Here is a 16,031-nt window from a genome sequence, read left to right as displayed (position 1 = left end):
TTATGAGAACAAGTTGTTTGACAATATCTCTGGAAGGAAGAGATAAACGTCAGAGATTTATAGTACAAGGAGTAAACTTTTATATCACAAATGTTAATGTACAGGGTGATTTTAAAAGAGTCGTAAATATACAAATTCGTTAATATATATCACGTAAAAACTTTGAAGATTTTTGATTTTAATCGTTTGAAAAATATTACGTTTTCTAAATTTTAGATATAGATACCATAGACACTGATTTTGGAAATATACTTTTGTACATTTAAATGATCAAGTTACTAATTACTTATTTCTTCTTATACTTGAAATATTTAAAAAAAAAAAAAAAGTCATAGAGTTTTATGTTACTTTTTTCGTTGACGTAATTACGAAACAACGTGAAATAAAAACTTTTCGGAGATCGTGTTACGCAGTTAATGAATCTCTTTTTCAATTTACTGAGTGTTTAGAACGCGGCAGCGAGAGACTAGTCGAATGATACGGTAAAGGATCATAAAAGAGACAGGCTGTTGTTAAAATAGCAGCACCATAGTGGCAGTCTATCGGTAAAGGGGCAAGAAGAAGTAACGAGCGGTCTCCCATGGGCACGAGTAGCTATACGGGCCTGAGGAATGCGCTCGTCCGATCCCACGGCTTATCCCCCTCCCCCATTCTTTATCTCTCTTATTCTCTTCTCAGATCGTAGTATTACTAAGGTTAGCCTCTATTCTACTGCGTCCATTCGAACGATCGAAGTGAGTACTACGATCGTTACGAATTATTCTATTCCATTTTTATCTATAATTCATTGAAAATAAGTCGTTTCTAAGATATACCTTAAGTCGATCTTTAAAACTTAGATAATACATTAGATTCAAAAGAATAGAATTTTTTGTACGATAAAATGGTGCTACCTTTGCAATTGGTCAATTCTTTCTTGATCGAATAAAATTTTGATTTGAATGAATTCATTATAGTTTTCTATTCTTCTTCTTTTTTTCTTTCTTTCTTCTTCTTCTTCTTTTACTTTTTTCATTTATCCAATACATTTATTTTTGAATTAATAATAATATCTGTTGAAATATATGTCTAAATAAACATGTATATATATATATATATTTTTTTTTCTTCTTTTTTGGTCTGATCTTTGGAAATATTCTCATCTTGCGGTATAAGTTTAACGGTTAAAATAACGATGCATATAGTCATTGACAAGTAATAACGATTACGCTTATTTTCCGTCGACTGAAAAGAGAGCCATTTTCAATGGAAGGACTCCTTACCTGCAGCATCGACACACTCGAGGTCATATTGCGGTACTGCGAGCTAATCGCGATTCGCTAATACCGTGAGAGGTACATACTGTGCTCGGTGATTTGCAGGTCGTCGTCGTAGTGGTCTTCGTCTTTGGATTAGCGGTTAGAGTTCGTTCGGAGGCAAGTAGATCGAAGATAAAACAGCCGATGCTATGAACGGCACTTCGAGATCCTTTTTAATGACGCAACTCTCTCTCGTATGCTCGCGTGAAAGTTAACTTGTATCGTTTGCCTTGCTTCCTACATATATATATATATATATATATATATATATATATATATATATATATACTGTTTAAACATACTTCTTATTTCTTTTTCTCTTTCCAGAAGAAGAAGAAGAAGAAGAAGAAGAAGAAGAAGAAGATTCGGCCATTCGAGTAGCACCTTTTTTTTTTTTTTATTCTCACCCGCTAACGGTTCTCTTGTTTTCCAATAAGAAGAAAAGAAGATAGCATCATGTTTGCTTACGTGTCTTAATCGTATTTCAAGTGGGCGTTTTAGACCTCGACATCGTTTAGATATTTTAGACAGCTAAATAAGTCAACGTGAAAGTTCGCAAAGCTGCGACGACGACTATAACGATATTCGATATTATCATATATATATATACACAAGCATATGTATGGTTACGTAAAATGTTAGAAAGTAACGATTCAATTTTCCATCTTATGTAGTTTTAATCATACCAAGATTCTAGATAATCTTTCGCGTGGCTAATCTATTTCTTATAATCGGTCACGATTTTCTTCGACTTCCTAGTTGTACCTTTGTCAAGATCGTACACTTCGAATAAGCGCGAAATGATCTCACATTTTTTTTCACAGACAATCCTATCGTAAATTTGTATATTTTTTAAAACGTAGATTGCCACTTTTTGTCGTCGTAAAAAATTATTTCATCGATGCTGTCGTAAAAATCATAAATTCCTTCGGCACGAACGAACTGTAATTCTTCGATTACCGTTAACTTGCCTTCGGGTCGTGATTAACTCGTAATCATTTATAGATCCTAGTAAGTAAATCGAACTTACTTTGAGTTTTTGCGTATGACCGCATCGACAGCAACAATAGGACATGTAATCTGGTAGCGCTGGCATAAATTTAAGTTGTTCCTGTTGTTGCTGCGAGTACTCGTCGACGAGTTTGCGATAATGTACCCTGAAGATGGGCCGTGTTGCGTTTTGCGAGCCTTTTCCAAGGCGTCCCATAATCGCGGAGAATGCGGCCAGGATTTTACGTCCGCGTGCGAACCTCCTCATGCCACGACGACCGTTGCACCGCTTCGTCTTCGAACTCGAGACTCGTACTCGCAGCCCTTTCTCCTTCGATCCTTTACGATCCTTTCGACGACGATACCGCCGACCTCCCCGCCGATTCCACACCGACGCTATCTTTTCTTCTTCATTAACGATCTAATGAAAATTTCATTTCTTTTTTCTTTTCCTTTTCTTGTTTTTCTTTTTTTTTTTTATTGTTGTGAGATTTTTTCTTTTTCTTTTTTTTCGTAGCACCACCACCACCGTAAATTAATTCGTTTTAAGAGTTTTTTTTTTTTTTTTTTTTTTTTTTTAATATGTTGCTTCAATACGAACGAAATAAATGAAAAAGAAGAACACCATGAAAAATCGCGTTTGTATTCTCACAAAATTCTTTTACAGATTCCTAATCGATTAGTTCGTGCGAAGCTAGTTTACACACGTTTCACGGCACACCTTAAGGCACTTTCTAAATCGTATTACATAGTGAGCACCACCAACGGGATGGTAGTAGCATCTACCAGCACTTAGCACCGGCGAGGCACACTTTCCACTTTAATTGTCGCGGCGCCTTCAACTCCGGGATATAGTTGAGCTTCCGAGCAGAGAATTTGTCTGGAATTCTCGAAGGCCTCGAATACGATTCGTCGTCGTTGTTGTCCTCTTCTTCTTCTTTCTTGGAATTCAAACTTTGTCGAAGTTTAAAGTATCCCTTGAAAATTGCCTTCTTCGAATTGAAATATATATATATATATATACATATACATACATATATATATATGTATATATATATATATATATATATATATACCTATATATTTCGATAACACTAATAGTCTCTGTTTCTCTTTCTTCACTAATTTCTTCTGGAAAGAGATCAAATTCATTTAACAGATTCAAAAATTTTCGAACTTTTACTTATTCCCCTTTTATCCCCGAGAATTAAGAAGATTCAAAAATAGTTTTTCTCGAAGTACGAAGTCGGGAGAACTTGTTATTTTTTTTTCTTTTTTATTTTTCTTTTTCTTTTTTTTAAGGTTTCTCAGACGCAGTGCAGTTCGTTCCTATTTCCTTCCATGATATTACTATTATCATTGGCAGATGACGATCCTAATCGGTGATCGGCAAAAGACCGGTCCGTAAGAATGATTTGATAAAGAGAAAGATAGATAGAGAAAGAAAGAGAGAGAGAGAGAGAGAGAGAGAGAGAGAGAGAAAGAAAGAGATAGAAAGAAGGATCAAAGGAGATACACTCGGTGGCTCACGTAGAAGAATATACTAGGTGTCGCTCTGCATGCCGATCCGCGGAAACCGGTTAACGAGTTCCACTCGCGAGTTCCAGCCTCCGTTGGCTCGCCTTTCGACTGTCAACTCGGCCGGATCCACCGCTTCTGGCTCCTGCTCTTGCTCGAGAGCACTCTATCTCTCTTTCTCTCTTTCTCCGCCTGAAAGAAAGAGAGAGAGAGAGAGGAAGAGAGAGGAAGAGAGAGAGAGAGAGAGAGAGAGAGAGAGAAAGAGAAAGAGAGATCTCCTTTTTCTCTTTTTCCCCCACTCGCACGTTTTTCCCGTCGCAGGATGCAGAAGGAGAAGGCGCGTTTTTCCGTTCGAGTTGATTCACCTTCCTCTTCGCTTTAAGGCCTCCTTGCTACGGGCAGATGTAGGGGAGCGGTATCGAGATCCTCGAGGCTCCGCCGTCCTTTTTTCGCGAATATACGCCGATCATAATTTCTTGTCCTTAAAATCCACACACACGTGTTTTTCATCTGTATAAAGTATATGTAATATCGTTTAAGACACTTTTTGTCTTTCAACTATGTATGTTCGTAAGTTTCTTCAAGAATATTATAATTCTTCATCATTGTAACTTCCTTTGATCGTTGATAATATCAAAAACACTTATCGAACTCTCGCACATTTTAACTAGATACTTATAATAAATAGGTTGATCAAACTTCGAGCACTATTAATTGAATATCCCGGCATCGAAGTCGCCGAAGTCAAGTTCTTAGTCCACCTTTTTTCACGAGAACTATCTTTGAAATACGCCGAGAGGATAGAAGGAGAGAAAGAGAGAGAGAGAGAGAAAGAGATAAAGAGAGAGAGAGAGAGAGAGAGAGAGGAGGATGGAGAGAGAAAAGAGAGAGAGAAAGAAAGAGGGAAATCGGCTTTCTAGCCGGTCGTAGCGGCTACAGCGATACCTTCTCGGTACGTGAAGAGAGAGAGAACTGAAGTCTCCAAAGAGGAGGCAAGCAGGCAAGCAGGCAAGCAGGCAGGCAAGCAGGCAAGCAAGCAAGCAACCAAGCAAGCAAGCAGGCAGGCAGGCAGCAAGTAGGCAGGCAGGCAAGCAGGCAGGCAGGCAGCAGGCAGGCAGGCATCGAGGAAGGAACCAGCCAGCCCACACGGCGTTCACGTCTTCTCCCCTCAACCTTCTCTTCTTTCTCCCCACTCCTCCCCCACCAAGGCGCGAAACCGAGCGGACCGACCGACCGACCGACCTCTTCTCTCTCCGACCGCTTTCTTGCTCCAACTGCGGCATTGAACACGTTCAACGGCAGCTGGCGAATACCCGACGTCTTCCGTCCTTCTTACTCTCTTGCTAGATTCTCTGTTTCTCTCTCTCTCTTTCTCTCTCTCTCTCTCTCTCTCTCTCTCTTTCTCATACTCGTGTTCGTGAAGAGAAGCATCGCGCCGATCGCATGAGTTTGCGATTCGCGTTCTTTGACCTCCCTCCGGCATGAACTACCCTTTGGCGCTACGTACCTCGACGTAAAGACGTCGTCGAGAAGAGAACGACTTTGCCTTTCGCAATGACTCCACAGTATTTCCGGGGAAATTTGTCTTTCTGTGATATCGTATATCATCCAGGTACGAAACAATCTGTTAATTAGTTTTCTTTTAATGAACGCTAAATATTATATAAATTAAATTTAATGTATTCTCTGATTACACTTACTGATATATTATATGTCTTAATTTTGTCTTTACGTCTAAATTAATAATAAAACAATGTTAAACACTATAGAATGGAATTGGTAAAAACGTGAGATACTTGGGAAAAGAAAGTCAAGTGAATGGAAAGAGAGTATCATTCTCTCCTATCATCGTACTGTTAAAAATTAGTTTCGAGTTCATTGCTCGAGTTAGTCTAAGCACTCATCCGTATCTAGCTGATAGGCCGTAAAGTCAAGGGTCTTTTTTATATTGTAGGAAGGCTAATTTCCTCGAGGCTTTATCACGAAGTTTCTTACATCGATGTTTACGACCTTAACGATCCTCTTGTATCGGTAATATTTATTTTTCAGTGTAATTGCTAAATGTTTCCTCTTCTAAGAAAGTACTTTAAAGAACAATAAAAACGACATGATTATTCTTGGATAAACGTCATCGAATACATTGATGAAGGTCAAACTAATGATCCGAGTAACGTTATAATCGTTAATTTGATGATACAAACTTCCAGATTTGAACTTATACGTGATAAAAACTTATCAGTAATATGAAATCTCAAAAGAAGATACTTCCTTTATTGACCTAATTTCCTTCGAAGTTATCTACACCAAGACGGAAGTTTTATTCTCTGCTCGGGTGGATACTGTACCGTTCCTCAATTCAATTAGGACGGTAATTCAGTGACGAGGGATTTTTCCGAGCTACGAAACAATTGGATATGTGATTGAAAAAACAACATCAGCTGATATTCTGTCTGGAGATTTTTCTTTTTCTAATATAATTTATTTCGAGTTAATAACGTTCAAGTAATATCATTGTTCCGTTAGAATTTTATCAGATTGAAAATTTCGTTGGATATTAGTTTCAAATTGATATCGTTATTATCGATGAATATGTTATCTGTTCTTTTTTTTTTTCACAATAATTTTTCTTTAAATAACGTTGAATGAATTTCAAAAAGACAATTTAATCTTTCCACTCGTTGAAAATAACCATTCTCCGCTTGGATAAATCTTTATTATTATTATTGAGTATTATTGTAGTTATATATAGTAATATATAGGTATATGTATTATATGCCTAAGTGTATGAGATTAAATTTGACAGGACCTCGAAGCACGCGAAATATAAATTACTAAATTTTCTCTTTTACCGTCATATCGTTTAATCGTCAACATCACAATGATACTTTTAGTGAATAATAAGTTTATAAATTGTTGGAGTTTGGTCAGGCGCGCGTTAATAAATCGTTCTGCCTTTTTCCTTTCTTTTTTTTTTTCTTTTTCTTTTTCTTTTGGAACGAATTCAGAGAGAAGAGGATTTAAAGATAAGGACATCTTATGCAATCGGTTATGCAGATAGTGCTTTATGATTCAAGGAAGCTCTTTCAAGTTTCTCACAAGAAATTATGACGAAATTCTGATGGCCCATCCGCCTTATTACAAAGAACGAAAATTATTGTCCGCCAGTTTTGGATGAATATGTTAAGGGAACTTTTGCTCCGCGTACATTTGCATACCAACACGGACTCGACGCGTATCACAGTTTGATATATTTTTTAATAAACTTCGGAGGATCTTAAAAAGTAGGCAATAATTTTTTATTTATTGCGATATTATAATAATGAATTTCAGAACGGCATCGATTATTACGTTTTGATGATGAAAAGTGTATGTAAGATGAATACCATCGAACGGTATATTTTTGAAAATGAGATTTTTATTTGATGTTAAGACGTTTAATATTAGTAACGACGAAATGAATGAATTTATATTTTGAGAATGATTATAATATATCGAAAAAGACATGTATGAATTTTCATCGTTTTTCAAACTTCAGATATAATAAATATTATTTCGATAAAATAAAATATATCTATAATTGAAAGTTCGTGTGTCTAGTAATAATTTATTGTTTTTCACATGACGTATAAGTATTTTCGAATTATAGAAAATTGCATTGAATTAGTAAGAAAAAAGACGAAAGAGATGGATTTCAAGTTGGTTAGATTTGAAATGGTTTTACCATGAGTTTAACAATTTTATCGGCGATAAAAATAACAGATATTCGCCGTTCTTCTTGGCATTCTTAGAACGCGTATAATGTTAAAGCCAAGTCGTCAAGCGAAATTCCTGTCATAAATGACAAGATCCTCGCACGGGAACGACGGATCTCTGTTTCTCTTCACGCAAGTTCGAGGCACGTTTGCGTATGTTACTTTTTGTCGTTCTCATCCTTATCGTCGTTGTCATAGTTGTAAAAAAACTTTAACAAACGTGAAGTAATAAAAGTTTAAAAAAAAAAAAAACATTGCGATTCTGCATGCCTTAAATAGTCGTACGCTTTCGTCATGGCCTTTTATACTCTTTCCGTCTTTTGACGTTTCGAGGAATCGTTTTGATCGGACACGATCCTTACGATATTTCGTAGATTTTTTTTCTCTTTCTTTCTTTCTTTGCTTTCTTTCTTTTCTTCTTTTTTCTTACATACGTATTTAGATTATAGGCAGAACGGAAAAGGAGGATGAGTCGAGATATCACCGAATAAAAAAGAAAATGAGACTAACTCGTTGGAAAGAAAAAGGAGCAATGTACCTACGTAGGTTTCTTCTTCGATTAGTCTACACTATTATCTGTGCGGGAATGCCAAGGCCGACTTCATTCCGGGCCAGCGATGATCGCCATTGATGCACCGGGTGCATGTACCTACTCTACTAGCAGCGAATGTACCTTTAATCGTTTCTATTCGTTAACTCGTTTCAATTCAAATTTTATTATGCGATTAATTAGAGAATTAAACAGATTAAATCGCTGAAAGAATTATATCGTAAAATAATAATCTTCGAGGGAAGTACTTCATAATTTAGTTTTTCTTTTTTTTTCTTTTTTCTCTTCTTTCATTTCTATTTGTTCGTTTAAAATAATCAACTTGATTCATTTTTTTTTCCTTCGATAAACTATATCAAAAAGTTTTAAATATCTATTCATAAAGACTATATTGTTCTTACCAAAGAAACTTTCTCCTGACATTTGGTAGCTTGATGACTTCCTTATCCGCGAGAAAACGTATCCGATCTCTGAGCCGACATGTTCACAAGTTAAATGCATCACGACGGAATTCTGAGATTTCTCTTTGCATTGCATAGCTTCACGACTCGGACTACTATCATCGAATATTAATCAAGTCCATTTTCTTGGAGTTATAAATGCGTGCATCGTAAAAGTGTCTTTCTCTTTTTCTCTCTTTCTTTTTCTTCTCGATATACGGACATCTGGACTTTAGCGTTTCCAGATGCGTAACCGTGGAAAATCTTATGTTAGACGCGTAACGTTAGAACGTTTTTATACGAGTCATTTATTTTATCTTTTTTATTTTAATGATCGATTTATCATCGTCTACTACGTCATACTGTTGAGATTTTTTTTTAGAAAAAAAATGAACCGTTATCATTTCTTCTCGATAAAACTTAATACGACAAAAACTCTAAAATTGTAACGAGATAAAATTAATCGTTAAGAGAAAATAATTTTTTCTTTTTTTTTTTTTTTTTTTTTTTTTAATAATAAATATATCCCTTTGAATCGATCGCAAACGATACGTCACTTATTTTTCTTGTCGATCTTTCAGTTAATTAATTTTTTTTTCTCATTGCAACATCATACATACATATATACATACATACATACATACATACATATATATACATAAATGTTCTAAATCGAATTTATCGTTTAAGCAAAAATATTCATGATGTAATTTGCATGTTGTCGTTTTAAAAGAACAACCATTTGTCTCAAAATTTGCAATAATTTTGCATTGACCATTATTATTTATGATCTTGTCGAAGCGAATATAACGGAATCATTTTTATGTGTAAAAGGTAAATGCCTTTAATTATATTTCAAGATGCATAATAGAAAAGGAAAAGTAAAAATTGTAGGATGAAATATAGGAAAAGAAAAAGATATGGTGGAGATGAAAAAGTGAACATCATTCAGATCTCAAGAGGAAAAATTACGTGGAGTCGACATCGAGTGTAGCTTTAACGACTTGGAAACTGTTAGAGTGATGTCATTGATGTTAGAGTCGAGTTAAATTACGTTGAAATTATGTTAATTAAAATATTTTCAAAACTCGTTTGGATTTAACGGTAGAAATGCTGAGCTTTTAGCCAAGATAGAAAAAAAAAAGAATATTGTTTTTATGATACTTTGATATTGATTTATTTATGGTAGATTTCGTGCATTTTTTTTTTTTTTTTTTTTTTTAAACAAAAAGAAGAAAGAGAAAGTTAACGATGATTCAAGTAAAATTCTAACAAAACGTCTAATAAAACTTCATTGTCACACATTTGTTCGTTTCCAAACAAACAATCGTTTCATTTACTTGGACACACAATCCTATTAAACTCGACCACCGATATTTTCATTTTTATATTTTGAATGAAATTCTACAAATCGTTTTGATGTTTCGTTCTTCCAATTCGTTCCAAACTACAATACGTTCTTTTCGATCTCGAGACATTATTCGTTGAGTCTCGTAGACATTGAACTTCGATTTCTTCTTTCGTTCTTACTTTTTTTTTCTTCTCTTCTTTTTCTCTCGTTTCGTGCTGTTTGAAACGATAAAAAAAAAAGAAAAAAAAAAGAAAAAAAAAAGAAAATGTGAGAGGATGAGCAAGGAGTCGGAGATGAAGGAGATTACGAGAAAAAGAAGAAGACGAAGACGAACGGAAGGAATTCGAGATATTTTCTTGTCGTCCCGAAACGACAACGTGGACCATTGAACCTTTTATTTACTCGGCAGGCTTCGAGAAGACTCTTCACCGAGACGTGAAGTGGATCGTCTACATCGCCGATTGCTCGAGACCCATTTCACGAGTAATCGTATGGAACGTTATATACGCAATGGTGCTTCTATGAAGATGCGCGATTCTTCGACGTCTATGAATTCCTTGTCTCTCGAAAATGCCAACGTGCATCGCTTATAATTCATGGTAATAGAGGAGGGACGTGAAAAAATCGATTACGCGTTGATTTCATCTTCGAGTATTTCCTGAATTGAATTCAACATAATGATTCCCCTTTTATCCCTACGATAAAAAAAAAATATATATATATATATATCGTACGTTAATTTAAATAATTATTTATCAAATATTTTCATTTGTCATTAATTCGTTCGATTAAACAAATCGTATTATCGATCGAAGATATTTACATTTATGTATCTCATTATTATCGATGATCAAGAATATCCAAAAGAACTATTTTCTATCGTTGTTGAAGGAATGAGTGTCGAAGAAATTAGTACGTTTTCGTGGGATACCTAAGAGACAAGACATTCGAGAGAATCCGGTGTTAAGTTCCGATTAGAGAGTTCCCGCCCTCTTTTCGTTCTTCGAATCCCTTTCCATTTACACATTCGAGAGAAAGAGATGCCGTTTGAAGAGTCTCTGGAGTAACGGCGTTCCTAATTCACCGGAAGATATTTAAACTTTAATCCGCGGAGTACCATTAGAATTGACTGCACGGCAAGTGGAGGCCGAGCGTAAAGTTCCAAGTGCAAAGTCTACTATCCTCGGGTCTTCGAAAGATTTCATAGTCTATTCTCCTTCCCTCTCTCTCTCTCTCTCTCTCTTTCCTTCTTTTTCTTACATGTACAAGCACACACATACACACACACACACACAGACATAGTTTCTTCTGTTTCTTCAGCTCGTCACCTCGGCATGTTATCTCCAAGAAGAATTCTGCCGTTGTCCTTTTCAATGCCAGCGGCCTTTCGAAACTGCAGTATCTTTCTAGACAACAGGAAGAGGCTTTTAGATCATCGTGCTTTTCCAAGAAGTAAAAGGAAGAGAGTGGGAAAGTGATGGTAGGGGCGGAAGGGTGTTCGAGGAGGAAGGTTAGAGATTGGAAAGAGAAGGAGGTATAGGGAGGTCTTGAAAAGCTCCGGAACCTTGATAGAACGTAGGCCTTCGCGCGTGTTTTGTGTCTCCTTGTGCTTTTTGCGAAGTTCGTTGTCTCAAACTTTCGACGTTCTCTCTTTCTTGTCTCGACGAACCAACGAGTTTCCTTCAACGTTTTCTTTCTTTCGAAGGTATTACTTAAGAGGTAAGGAAACTTTCGAGACCGATCTTAATTCGATCATTCGTTCTTTTTATCATTTTACATTTCAATATGTTCATTGTCGTTCAATTTCTAATATTAAGAAATAGTATGTTAAACTTTATTTGATTTAACAAACTATTGAAGATTAATAAAACTTATCATGACGTATAATAATACGAAGGAATTCAAGGATAAATCCTTCGATAAGCTTTCAACCAGGATGCCAACGGATGCTACATACATACCAACTAAGTTTGCCTTGTGAATTTCAAATCGTTGATTTAATTCGATTTTCGTGTAAATACGTTAGCGTTGGAAAGAGGAAAGATAGGATAAGTATGTAATTCGATGATCATCGAATGGATTTGAAGGAAATGATGAGAGGAAAGTTCTCTATCTCGTTGGTACCTCGTTTCGCTTGGTTTCCGCTTGCCAATCCTTCTTTTCTGTAGATCTTTCCTCTTTCTACAGCACGTAGCGTCTTTTGGTTGACACTCGATACACGTAGTCGATCGAAAAGAATGGAGAACCGCAGGTGAGCGCGGTGGTGTAGTTTCTTTTCTTTCTTCAGGATGTGAGAGGAGATGAGAGAGGAAAAGGAAAGAGAGAGAGAGAGAGAGAGAGAGGGCGGAGGGAGGAACACGAAGCTCGGCATGCTAAGACGAAGGTAAACGGGTTAGTCCATGATCGCGGCTTCGCCCGAACTTATAAGCTCGAAATCGCGATGAATTATTCAAGGAGACTCTCGCCTGAATAATTGATACACATGGGAAGTCAATAGGCGCATATACGTATATATATATATATATATATATATATATATATACATATATATATGTATGTATATATATCTATGTATTTAGGTAGATAGGATAGGTAGGTACGTAGGTACTTGAGGTATCAACCTATCCCTTTTTCTCCCTCCGTCGATCGACGGTAAAGCACCTTTCCTTCTCGTGCTTCTTCTCATATCCCGGAGTCTCCACGAGAGAGCCGTCATGCAAACCGCTCAATTTCATCCTCCACTAACCTTCTAGGTTCAGAATATTACGATAACCCGGGCGAAAGCATCCCAATAGAATTTATTTTCATTTCGAAACACCGTCGGCCAATAACATTTTTTTTCCTTTTAAACGATAACTCTCTTCTTATAGAAAAATATAACATGTCATTTGTTTTCATTCTTTGTTTATAACGCGCAAACGTATTTCGTCTGAATAGACAAAGTTTGTACTTTCGTCTTATACTGATGAAAGTATGTTTACAGTTTTCAGGTCGAAGCGAATAAATGGTGAACGGTGAAAGACGTGTTAGTCTTCGAGAAGATCTCAAGGAATAACGATGGAAACGATAACCGAAGATAACTCATGAGAAAACAATGTAGGTATATTTTATTACAGGTTCGAATTACGTTGCACACAGTAGAAATCAGCCTTCGTGCATTTTGCGGTTTACCTTTCAATTACCAATATCGTTATTCAGAATTTTATCATATTAATTTTACTATTATCATCGTCAAATGCGTTGTTATTAATATTTATCATCCAGTATACACACTACTACTGTGAACGTACTATTATATTATCATTATGAAATCGTCAAATATTCATATCAAGAAATTAATATTCGTATGATTAATGATGTACATGGATCGAACGTTGAAATAGCCTTTTTATTTTTTTTTGTTATTTTATTTTACTTTCTTTTTTTTTTTTTTTTTTTCATTAAAATTTGCATCAAATTTGTATGAAATTTTAATACAAAATATCTCAATTGATTTTGTTAAATCTTCTCTAATATTTTGTTTCAGTAATAAAGATAAACCGAAGCATTTTGGTGTCCGTTCGTGAATGTTATTGAATTATACGACGCGTGTCGTCGATGATCGTGGTGAAAGCATCAATAGTGACGAGCATTCTGTGGTCTGACCTCGCATCGATATAACATACTATAGAACCAATCGGTCATATCTTGCGTTCCAATGTTCCTTGGAGTTTGGTAATATCGTTGATGGAATCAAGAGAATATCATTCTAAATTTAGAATTCTAACATATGTCAGGATCTCAAGTATTTTAATACTATAGTTTCTATTGCGATGATCCAAAACGAATCGGCCCATTTTAACTTCGTTCTCGTTATTAACAATACCATAATTATTTTTTAACGAGTATAACGAGTATAAGAAAAACAACGGAACACGGATAATTATTTTCGTTTGGTTCTTCTTTCTACGAGAAATATGAGAATACGAGTATAGCAATGTCGACGTAGGTTAGTTGATATTCTGTATATATTATTTTTGTGAAAATTGCAGGTTGCTTGTTGCTGTTGACTCGAATTACCATCATTCTATGAGAAAGATAAATACAGTCGGATAAAGAAATATTCAAAGATTTTTAGAAATTGAAACATTCTTTCTCAGATCATACAAAGAGTATCCCGAATTGTTGATTGGATTATATGAAATATGTAAATAATTAAAAAGAGATCTTTTAATTTTTGTGAAATATAATTATAACGATAAGAAATATAAAAATATACTTTTTATAGTTTATTTAAATATTTGAACGTTCTTTCAAGGATCATTAAATTGATAGGAAAATGATAAAGTTTTACGATATAACAACGATATAATAATTTCGCAGTAGCATATCTCTTGGCATATTACACGCATTATGCTTGATATTTCGGTACATGTACTCGCACACTAACGCATCTTAAATAATGCTGCTTGTTCGCGAAACCTGCTGGTAGAGGTGAATTTTTGCTCGCGGATATCCGCACCCAAGTTTCAGGTACGAACGCGAACCGCACAAACGACTTTTTATTATCTTTTACTTTCTTCGCAAAAAGAAAATGTCTGGTACGTACGATTCAACGAATTATGATTTTCTCTTCAAGTTTTTGTATACTTGTTTTTTATAAGTTTCTCTTTTACCTCGTTTCTTTCGTTTATAATATAACGATATATAATAATGATTAGATATTATTATTATTAAAGAAAAATTATTCAACATTATTTTTTATCTATTTAGAAATAAGAAAGTAAGAAACATAAATTATTTATTAGATAATATTTATATACGAGAATATTTTTCAAAACAAAATTCGTATGGTAGCCATTTGATTTTCGTCCCTTTGAGTTGAATCTGTAAACAAAGTAAAGGACGAACCACTCGTATTCTCGAGGGCAGTTCAAAGACTTCATCTGCTTTAAGCTTGTTGGTTACCAAATAGCTTCTGGTTTCCACTCGAGAACGTCGGTCATCTTCTAACTACCGGTTGTGGAAAAATATACGCTTCTTCGACGTCTTCCGAGCTTGCTGTTTCTAATTCCGACATCTTATAATATCTCGTCCATATCGTAAAACGTTTATTTATTGTGAAAAATATTTATTTTGCATATGTAATTTCACCTTATCGTAAATATATATATTCAACTTTATAACGCGTTATATAATATACGATATAACATTTATGTATATTCTTCCTTTCAAAATTACTTTCATTTAGATCATATTTAAATCGAATAGTTGAACTATTTATCCTAGATATATTTATACGAAACGAAATATATGAATAAAAACGAGAAAACATATTCGAATGTATTTACAATTAACTTACGATTGTTCCGATAGCAAAATGTAACTTATATCAATTTTAAATGAAAGCAATATGAATAGGAGTATCGAGTAGTTGTATACACTAGCACCGAAAATGGAGGGTTAGTTACGAACAATAGGACGAAATGAATCTCGGTTGAGGCAGCACTTTCGTCGATCTATTAGTCGCTCAATTAGGTAAAACACCCGAAATACGTGTGTAGCCCTTCCGTTTCGAATCCAATAGTCGCATTAACCCGCCTTTGAGTGAATAATAGAAAGGAAGGATATGTTCCTTTTTTCTTTTTCTAACTCTTTTTTCTATTTTTTTTTTGTTTTTTTTTTTTTTTATTTTACGAATTATTATTATTCATTGTTAAAGTTCTCATTGACATTTCTCACATGAGCATTAACTCATTCGAAGAGTAATGTGGGTAGTATTTTATATACAAATTATATCTTGTAATAATACGTCGACTGGACTCTTTTAAAAGCACGAATAATGGCGTATTTTGTAATTCAGAAAAAAGAAAAAAAAACAAAAAAATAAAGTGATCATACAATTTAGATTAGTCATTGGATCGTATATTTCATTTTCATTGTCAATTGACATTTGTACTTGAAAGTTAATACATCTCGATAGATTTTTTCTGAACAATTCGATTTATCTCTCATCGTTGTAACATCGATCGTTACAATTATCGAAAATGCTTTGAACGAATTTATCTATCGGGAATACAAAGCCCTGAAGCAGTAGCACGTACTAGTAGGTTGTATATAGAATGACAATAGACTCGACATAATGACTAGAGC

General features: G+C 34.9%; 1 protein-coding gene and 1 long non-coding RNA gene across 13 annotated transcripts in view; both read right to left on the bottom strand.

Moving 5' to 3' along the window:
• LOC118451580 (EGFR adapter protein) overlaps window positions 1-16,031 on the bottom strand; it is a 197,976-nt gene that overhangs the window by 28,338 nt on the left and 153,607 nt on the right. The window contains exon 1 of one of the 12 annotated variants that reach the window (XM_035888290.2): window positions 2,329-2,762. The exons of the other annotated variants lie outside the window; for them this stretch is intronic. Within the exon in view, the coding sequence (XP_035744183.1) occupies window positions 2,329-2,556 (228 nt within the window). The 5' untranslated portion in view covers window positions 2,557-2,762. Of the gene's footprint in view, window positions 1-2,328; window positions 2,763-16,031 lie in introns of those variants that run through there. 12 annotated transcript variants of the gene reach the window in all.
• Window positions 3,230-5,025, bottom strand: LOC146873166 (uncharacterized). The gene is made up of 3 exons (XR_014983787.1): window positions 3,819-5,025; window positions 3,365-3,419; window positions 3,230-3,242 (listed from the first exon to the last, which is right to left on the bottom strand). It is a non-coding gene; the product is annotated as an uncharacterized LOC146873166 (long non-coding RNA).

Source organism: Vespa mandarinia, chromosome 2, assembly GCF_050613455.1.
Source record: "Vespa mandarinia isolate Hongniang chromosome 2, ASM5061345v1, whole genome shotgun sequence".
NCBI lineage: Eukaryota > Metazoa > Arthropoda > Insecta > Hymenoptera > Vespidae > Vespa > Vespa mandarinia.
Note: the sequence above shows the minus strand (reverse complement) of the source record. Positions and strands in the feature narration are given on the sequence as shown.